Genomic DNA, 9,773 nt, shown 5'->3' on the forward strand with positions numbered 1-9,773 from the left:
TTTTAGCCTCCTCAGGCTGTACTTTCTCCCCCAACAGAAGACTACCCACTCTCACCATTTTTTTTATCCCAACCCCTATGCTAGCTGCTGTTGTTTTTGAAGCCCGGCTGCGGGAGTCATGTGAGTACATGTTTTAGTGTTCATGTTACAAAAAACAGTGTGTTACCCATTCTAGTTTCAGAGTAGCAGCCGTGATAGTCGGTATTCGCAAAAAGAAAAGGAGGACTTGTGGCACCTTAGAGACTAACTAACAAATTTATTTGAGCATAAGCTTTCGTGAGCTACAGCTCACTTGCATCCGATGAAGTGAGCTGTAGCTCGCGAAAGCTTATGCTCAAATAAATTTGTTAGTCTCCAAAGTGCCACAAGTCCTCCTTTTCTTTTTACCCATTCTAGTGAGTGCAGAGAAAAGGCGGAAGATATAAGCCCACCAGGTTAAATAACAGAAGGCAGCTAGAGAGCCACCCCCCGCCCATCTCGATTTTTAAGCTAATCTGGAGATCTGGGGAACCCACTCGCGGCTCTTGAAGGCGTGGGGCTGCTACTACTGCAGCGCAGACAGACACCCTCCGGGGCCCGCCCTAAGGTGTTGACAGCGGCTCTGACCCAGCAACCCTCCTGCGCTGCCAGGCCTCCCCGTGCAGCCTCAGCCGGGGCCCCGCGCCGCTCCACCTGCACGCGGGGCCCCAGCGCGAGGCGGACGGTGGAACGCGCCCTCCCCCTCCCCCCGTTAACCACTCGGCTCCCAAGCGCACAAGCAGAGAGCTGGAACTCCGAGCCAAGCCACAGAGCCAGCGCCAACAGGCTGCGGTACCCGGACGCATGCGCAGTGATGCCGGCTCCTCTGCGGGTGCGGCGCGGGGCTCGTTGGCGCAGTAGCCGCATGCGCACGAGTGGCGTGACTCCGGACTCTGGCGGAGAAGGAAATATGGCGGAGCCGGAGTGAGTGGTTAATTTGCAAGCGGGGGCTGGCAGCGAGGATCCGTTTCCATCTGCGGGGAGGGCGGCCCCTGGGCTGGGGAGGCTCCGGGGCACTACGGAGAAGCCGCCGGTGGGGGGAGGGGGAGGCTGCTGTCAGCGCGGGGTCTGTTGGCCGTTGGGGCGGCGGGAGGGGACGCACGCACGTGCGCGCGGCGTGGTGGCTTCCCGCGGGCGGGAGCGGGGCCGGCGGTCCCGTATCTGCCCGGCGTTGAGCGCGGGCCGAGCTCCCTGGCCCGGCCCGGCCCGGCCCGGCCCGGCGCAGCGGGAGGGGCCCGGCAAGAAGCTCTGAGCCGGACTCTCCTGCCCGGTCCGGCGCTGATGCGGCGGCAGGGCCGGGGGCGTGACGAGTCTCGCTTGCCGTGTTCTCTTGCGTTAGACCCAAAAGGAAGATCCCCCTGGTGCCGGAGAACTTGCTGAAGAAGAGGAAGGCGTATCAGGCCCTCAAGGCCACCCAGGCAAAGCAGGCGCTGTTGGACAAGCGGAAGGTACGGGCCCTGTGACTGCGGGCACCCTGCGCTCTCCCCGCGACAGGCGGGCGAGAGCAGCTGCTCCTTTTCTCGTGTCTCGGCAGCTTGTCCCTAAGGTGGAGGCTACGAAAGCACATTCTGCAGGAGTGCCCCCAGGCGAGGCTTTTGTGGGTTATTGCCTAGGGAAAGGGCTCTGTGTGCATTTGTGTAGTTCAGTTGTGTGTGTCTGTGGCGGGGGGGGGGGGGTGTAGATGCGGGAGGAGGCACCGTTTCTAACGCACAGGATATGGGATTGCTGTAAGGGAGTTGGGGATGGCTGTGGTAATGGCTATATGTATCCGTGGCCTGGGGATTTTATTTGTAGTTTACCTAATTGTAGTAACAAGCTGACATGCCAACCCAAACCAGTCTACAGTGGATAAAGAAGTGTTGCAGAAAATATGTTTGGTTCCACATTGTGGTTTATGGACTAGTTAGTTGTAGTCTGTAGAGACCTCACAGGTTGCACAGAAGCCCCACCCCTCAAAGGGACTTGGGCATCTCCTTTTGGCCCAGATTTAAGAGCCTATCTCTGGTCAGGATTCACAATCATGACCCCTCTCCTGGAGTTTCATGCCCAAGCAATCATTTCTCAAGAAAAAATAGAGGAGGAAGCGATGCTATCTTTTTCTTCCCCATCAGTTAGAGCACTTGCCCAGCATGTGGGAAATCCATGGTCAGTACCTCAATCTGCTTGATTCAGATCTCTCACCTTCGAGGTGAGTGCCTTGATCTCCAGCTAGTGGGTTTTCTAGAGTGGCTATCTCAGGGCATGGCTACACTGGAAACTTCAAAGTGCTGTCGTGGGAGTGCGCCCATGGCAGTGCTTTGAAGTGTGAGTGTGGTCACGCGCGAGCGCTGGGAGATCCACCTCCACGAGGGGATTACACTGTTTACACTAGCGCTTTAAAGGGATTTGCTGCGTTTAGGGGGGTGATTTTTCACACCTCTGAGTCAGCAAGTTAGAGTGCTATAAAATGTAAATGTAGCCAAGCCCTCAGTCTCTCCTGTTGAAGTTGTTGTTACTTTGTATGAAATAATTATTCATTGGGACAGAGAATGAGTGATTGATTAGAGCAGTGGTTTTCAAACTTTTTTTCTGGTGACCCAGTTGGAGAAAGTTGTTGATGCCCACGACCCAAAGGAGCTCAGGGCTGGGGCAGAGGATTGGGGCATGAGCTTACCTTGGGTGGCTCCAGGTCAGCGATGCAGTGGGGGTACTAAGGCAGGCTTCCTGCCTGTCTTGGCATTGTGGACTGCGCTGCGCCCCGGAAGCGGCCAGCAGCAGGTCCGGCTCCTAGGCAGAGGTATGCAAGTAGCTCTGCGTGGCTCTCACCTGCAGGCACCGCCCCCTCCCCAGCGCCAATGGGAGCGTGGAGCCAGTGCTCGGGGAAGGGGCAGCATGCAGAGCCCCATGTACACCCCGCCTAGGAGCCAGACCTGCTGCTGGCTGCTTCTGGGGCGCAGCACGGTGTCAGCACAGGTAGGAACTAGCCTGCCTTAGCTGGTCAGCACTGCCAATGGTACTTTTAACGGCCTCGTTGGCGGTGCTGACTGGAGCCGCTGTGACTCAGTGTCTTCCATTCTGCAACCCAGTACTGGATCATGACCTGCAGTTTGAAAACCACTGGATTAGAGCACTCACTTGTGAGGGGGGCATGCTCCATAGCAGGGATTTGAACCTAGGACTGCTACACTTCATATGAGTGTCCTGACCACAGGGCTCAAGGTCATCGGGGACCACCACATCCTCCATCTCCATTTTTGGTGTGTAATCTATCCCCCAAAATCAAAACCAGGCATGTGTCTGTTTTTTGTTTTGACTGAAATAACTTGCCAAAATCAGCACAAATTTGTGAAATGTTTTGGTCAATCCAAATATGCATTTTTCAGTGGAAAAAAGTTTTTGGCTGAAACATTTTGCCTAGATTTAGTCATTACACTCATATGTGGCTTAAATTGGGGTATCTAGATTATTGCTGACCTATGACTTTGTCTTGCAGTATATTTAGCTGTGGAGCCCTGGTTCAGGCTGCACAGGGAGGGCTCCATTTAGTTTCTCACTCGTGCTTAGCTGCATTGCTATTAGATTGAATGTTCAGGTATATGTTCTGCACTTCTCCACATACATTTTCCCAATTGCTCAGGTAAAGGTTCAGGTTCATGAGCTAGAGCCTCGTGAGTTGAAGCTAATGACTGAGATCTGTACTGTGCCACACAGCCCTGCAAGATTGTTTCTTGAGTTTGGCCTCATGTGCTTCAGAATTTTTTGACGGCCCTAGATCTCATTTTCTTCCTCTGACCACATGTACCTTTCATATACACCTTCTGAGAGAGATGATCATCTCTCATCTTTCTGTATTTAGCACCAGAAGGGGAAACAAATACAGTTCAAACGTATTGAGACGTTTGTTCGAGATTCACGGCGCAAACACAGAGATGATGTCCGGCTGAAGCGCATGGAACAGAAGCCTGGCCAAATGGTTCTATCTCAGGGACACAAGCTGGCCTTTGTTGTGCGGATTGCAGAGTAAGGAACTTCTTCTTTTATACCATCTACGTTCTTTTGCTGGTTTCCTCTGTACTAGCTCAGGCTCATTTCCTGGTCTGTACTTGCTGCAGTGAAAAGGAAAAGGTGAGGGTTATCAAGATGCAGCACCCTACAAGGTGGGGTGATGCCTGGGTGGGAGAAGTACACTTACCACTGTAGCGTCTCTAATTCAGGATTAAAGGAGTGAGTCTAAGGGTGCGGAGAGGGATACAGATGCTGCGGTTGAGGAAGATTTTCAGTGGCACATTCATTAAACTGACTCCAGCCTCACTGAAGATGCTGCGCACTGTGGAGCCCTATGTAGCATGGGGGTGAGTACTCCTCTGATTTTTATAATACAGTGGTAAACTAAATATTCATTGTGGCTTTTTTATGTAGTTATTTTCCTCTTGGTTAGTTAGCTCTTTCAATTCAGTTCACAACTTGCTGTCTTGACATCTAAAAACGGTGTTGGGACTCGTTTCTCTAAATGTGCTTCAAATACTAGCACTCTTTATTCTGTGACATAACAGTGAGGTAGGAGATCCCCTTGGTTAACTCTGTGCTACACAGTTAATACCTCCCGCAGTAACAACCAGGTTTTTCATTTTGTACAGACATCCCAATCTGAAATCTGTACGAGAGCTCATCCTGAAACGAGGTCAAGCAAAGATCAACAAGAAGAAGGTCCCTTTGACAGACAACACTCTGATAGAGGAGCATCTAGGTGAGGAAGAAGACCTTAAGGCAATGAACTGAGGGAAGTGGGGACCAGTGTTCCCTCTAATTTTTCCCACCCATGTGCGGAATGAATTTTGTTATGTGCACCAATATGGAGGTGATGTGTGACACATGACCTTCATATTGGTGTACATAACAAAATTCATGTGGTGGGGGTGGGGCCGAGTGGTTCAGAGTGTGGGAGGGGGCTCAGGGTTGGGGAAGAGGGTTGGGTGTGAGGGCTCTGGCTGGGGGTGCGAGCTCTGGGGTGGGGCAAGGGATGAGGAGCTCAGGGCTAGGGCAGATGGTTGGGGTGCAGGGGTGTGAGGGCTCTGACTGAGGGTGCGGGATCTGAGGTGGGGCTGGGGTTTGGGGTGCAAGAGAGTGCTCTGGGGCTACGGTGGGGAGAGAAGACTCCCCTCAGCGCTCTCTCTTCCCGCGGCAGCTGGGGCTGCAAGATAGGTGCTCCTTCCTTAGCCCCAGCAGGTCCGGGCCGCCCCAGCTGCGGTAGGTTGTGGGCCCGAGGAGGGGTGCCTCCTCCATGCCGTGGCGGGTTCATTGAGCGCCTGCGTGGTGCTAAATAGGTTGCTGCGCAGCTTACAGGGAACTTACATGGGGTCTGTAACTTAAATGGTTTGTGATATATGGGGAGACTGCGACTCAGAGAGAGAAAATGGAAATGTGAGGGTAGTCTGGTGAGGTGCAGAAGGATTTTATAGTTGTGCATCTCCTTATTTATTTTATTCATTTATTTATTTATGCCCTTCCTCCCCCAGGAAAGTTTAATGTAATTTGCTTGGAAGATCTTATTCATGAAATTTATTCAGCTGGGCAGCATTTCACAGAAATCACTAACTTCTTATGGCCATTTCATCTCTCTGTTGCTCGCCATGCTGCACGTAACAAAGTCGGTTTCCTCAAGGAGATAGGTGAACCTGGGTACCGAGACGAGGGAATCAACAAGCTCATACGTCAGCTGAACTAGTCAGGTGAGGAGTGGTTATTTCCTTCATGTACCATGCTGTTGATTGCTGTGGGTTCTGCAAATTATTCATACCATCTATTTCTTAAAAATATCCTGTACTGGCTTCATACTTGACTGTACAGAAATGACTGTCAGAGCAGTGGGAAATTGGAGATCTTGGAGTGAAAAGCTAGCAGCTTGTCAATGTAGAGATATTTAGATTGCAAGCAAAGCACTTACAACTCTTCATAGAATATCAGGGTTGGAAGGGACCTCGGGAGGTCATCTAGTCCAACCCCCTGCTCAAAGCAGGACCAATCCCCAACTAAATCATCCCAGCCAGGGCTTTGTCAAGCCTGACCTTAAAAATCTCTAAGGAAGGAGATTTCACCAATTCCACCACCACCCTCAGGAAGGAGATCCTCTCTAGGTATTCTATAAATAAGACAGCACTGGATTGATATTTCTTAGATTTGCCACTGTATTTTCCATTAGACATCAGCAGTCTCACTGAACTCTTCCTTAGAAGCCAGACGCTTTTTGTACTTGTCATATTCTAACAAAGCTGATATATCTCTTTTCCTTCTTGTCCTCTAGGGTCCATATGAGGATTTTAGGTTTTTGTCTCCTGCTCCATGCTGTACGTTTGTTCTTGCAGACTGTTGGAACTGAGCAATGTGACATTAAATCTCCTGTCTAACTACTTCTGCCTTCAAGGAGAGATCATGCATGAGGGAGATGGATTTAGTACTGTTCCTTCTCTGGGAAGAAGTCACATTGCTATCAAATGTGAGCAAGAAGTGACTTGAACTTCCAGGGAGCAGAGCTTCCCTGTACATCTGATGAAATAGACATAACTAAAACAAATTTTTACTATTGTTGGTTTTACACTATCTTCCTTTTGAAGGATCTGTCCTTGGAATGAACTTGTACCTGCAAACAAGGGGTTTGGAAGATGGGGGTTCCCGCACCATTATTTAAACCTTCATTGTAGCTGACCGTGCCTGGGGATCTTGTGATTCAGCCCTCCCAAACAGAATCAATTTGTCTCTAGTGATGCTGCACTTTTCTCCAGCTACAAATTTCCCTTAATATCACAGTTGCCTGGTAAGATGTTTATCCTTCCTGATGCACAGTTAAGGCTGAGGAGTGTATTTTAAATACATCCCTTAGTCACTGTTGCTGGGCAACCTGCTAGCAGTAAACAAACTAATAGATGTTCTAGAATTTCTGAAATATCCAGACTCTCTTTAGCCCACTGCAAAAGTGGTGATCCTCTGCTGCTTGATCACAGAATGCCTTTTAGATTCTCCTAAATCAGCCTTTTCAGGGACTCCCCATTTTCCTTAAGGGAAAACTTATTTGACCTTTACCTCATTGATTAAAGCTGTAAAGAAGTCCTTTCTTACTCAGTGACTTTCAAATAAATTATCAAACTCTCCTGTAGATTGAGGTTAGCATATGTGTAATAAATCAACAAGCAGAAGAGAGGAATTCAGGAGGGTAGTTTTCTTGGTAAAACCGAGCTTCTGCCTGTACTGAACATGAGAATTGACTATCCCTAAACCTAACTAGTAGTGGCAGAAGAAATGGAAAGCAGTGCTTTGATTGCAGTATGAAACTAAGTGGGATTACACTCATTGGAGAGGAGTACCTATGCTGATTTGCAGTCACTTGCAAAGGAAGTGCTTCTGAGCATGGCTTGCTGCTGTAATTGCCAGTCTGACCTATTTGGAAGGGGAGCAAATGGTGCTCTTAGTGTGTGTGAAAAGAGGAGGGAAGAGACCATTGCACTTCAGTAAAAATGACCTTTTCACATACCTTTGGGAACAAATGTTAGGGCATGGATAGATTTGTCATAGGCTGAAAACAAAGTGATATTGGTAGTACATCTGTTTTCAATTCCTCTCAAAGTGAGTGTGTTCATTTTTTCTCCATCTAATAGAAAACGATTCTTGTGCAGATCTTATTGAAGATTTGTATTGGACAGTAAGTGTCACTCAATTCTTGGGTTTGACTTAGATCTTGCAAGATCTTAGGGAACTGCATGGGTCAGCGTACACTAGATTCAGAATAAGGAGAATTGTGTTTTCTCCCATCTCTGACTGACTTTGTGGTCTTGGGTAAATTGGTTCCTCTCTGTGCTTCAGTTTCCCAATCTGTAAAATGAGAACAATTATATTTGAGATCTATGGATAAAAACACTGGAATATTGCTATGGATGCATAAGAACAAGTGAAGAATTTTTTTTACCTTTTTTACGGTATGCTATACTCCTGTAATGCAAATGTTCTCTACTTGAAGTCTTGAAGGTGACCTGTAAAGCTCTTGAATTTTTCTATTATCGTCATATAGCATGTAACTCCTTTTTTTAATTTTAAAGACAAACTTCTTTCTGTCTTATCTTCTTCCACACATGACATAGGCCTTAGCCACTTGTAACTTCATTTTCTTTTGAATAGTTCAGAAACCTCATGGCTGTGTTAAATTAGTAAGCTATAATGTTAACTGCTCTAAACATGTTCACATGGAGAATTTGCACAAGTTTAACTTAAATTAGTTTTTAAACTGATGCCAATCCCTGGGTGGATGTTCTTTCACATTGAGTGGTTTATCAGTTTAGGATAAAACGAAATAAACCTGGTTTAAATCAAAATAAGTGTTCATACAGCCTTTTTGCACTGATTTATCTACATTGGTTTAAAATTATATCAGTTAAAGCATTGCAGCTTTCTAGTGTAGACATGCCCTTAGTCTGAGGCTTTTTGGCTCCCACCCTTGAGTTGAAGGCAGTAATATATTAAAGAGTGAGACAGGGCAATGGTTTTTGCATCTGCATATGCAAAGAGCAGTGATGGAAAGCAGGGAGCTGAGCCTAAGAACCTCTGCCTTGGGATTCCCTAGGGCAAGTATTGAAGCTACTTTATTTTTAAATCATTAAAGCAGGGTGTTTGACATATATCAAGCAGAAGTGAATCTTCTTAAACTATGGGTATTGTAAACTAAAATGAACAAATGCAGATCACCTTTAAGAAGTTATCGGGATTCTCCTTGGACTATAAGGTTTTCAGTAAAATTCTTAGTCTAGAGCAATACATACTTATACCGCACACATAGAGAACTCCATCGGAGACACCAAGCGATAATCTGATTTTTTAGATCATGTGTAATTAACAAAATATCTAACCCAGTATTCAGATTTTACTCTATTTCAGTACAGTTTGATCCTCCATATTCTCAGGCACAGGTCAATCAATGGGACTCCGATTCAACCAGTGGGTCACTGCAGATTAACATCATATGTTCCTTAGGATGCAGTGTATACACAAAGTCAAATCCAATCACAGCATAAATGTACTGATGAATTCAAAACCTAAACTTCATGCAAACAGGTATGCCAAAGCCTTGGAGAAAGAGGTTCCCCAAGTCAGAATTGTTTTAGTGGTAACTATTGCAGTGGTCTTATTCTGTAGACAAATTAATTAGACATCAGTAGACAGAGTGAGACATCCAGCTGGTGAATATCTACTAACTTCCAAACCAGGCTGGCAGTAGTTGGAAGACCCATAACAAAGTATCAGGCTAAAATAAAACATCTGGAGCGTAAATTCTTAATCTGGCTAATTTCCTAGTAGAAAAAATGTTTTCATTTACGTGTATATATTGAAACATGACAGGATTCATAGGTACTCGGTCACTTTATGTGAAGGAGAAAGAGAAGCACTGTGAAAAAGAACTGCCGCAGCATCTAAAGAATGCAAAGAGCAATTGTCAGCTGAGATGAGCTGAGCAAATCGAGTTTGGGTGTGCATGTGTGTGGGGGTAGGTCCTTATTTTTTGTCTCAAGTGATAGAGCTTCTTTGCCTACAAACTGTGGGGTCCAGGTTTGAATCTTCCTGCAGTTACAGGGCACAAGAGATACACTCCTCAAGCATGACCAGCAGCTGCCAGAACCAACATGGATTAAAAGGATGTTGTCCATACTTTGGTCAGACCAATGGCCCATCTAGCCCAATATCCTATTTTCTAACAGTGCCAGCACAAGATGCTTTTGGAAATGAATGGAGCATGG

General features: G+C 47.1%; 1 protein-coding gene across 1 annotated transcript; it reads left to right on the top strand.

Moving 5' to 3' along the window:
- The first annotated feature begins 764 nt into the window (after positions 1-764).
- Positions 765-8,357, top strand: RPL7L1 (ribosomal protein L7 like 1). The gene is made up of 7 exons (XM_038398518.2): positions 765-942; positions 1,358-1,466; positions 3,854-4,017; positions 4,212-4,349; positions 4,635-4,744; positions 5,514-5,726; positions 6,299-8,357. Exons 1-6 carry the CDS (start codon positions 833-835, stop codon positions 5,720-5,722), a joined length of 840 nt encoding a protein of 279 aa, XP_038254446.1. The 5' UTR covers positions 765-832; the 3' UTR covers positions 5,723-5,726; positions 6,299-8,357.
- The last annotated feature ends 1,416 nt before the right edge of the window (positions 8,358-9,773 follow it).

The sequence above is a fragment of the Dermochelys coriacea genome, chromosome 4 (assembly GCF_009764565.3).
Source record: "Dermochelys coriacea isolate rDerCor1 chromosome 4, rDerCor1.pri.v4, whole genome shotgun sequence".
NCBI classification, from domain to species: domain Eukaryota; kingdom Metazoa; phylum Chordata; order Testudines; family Dermochelyidae; genus Dermochelys; species Dermochelys coriacea.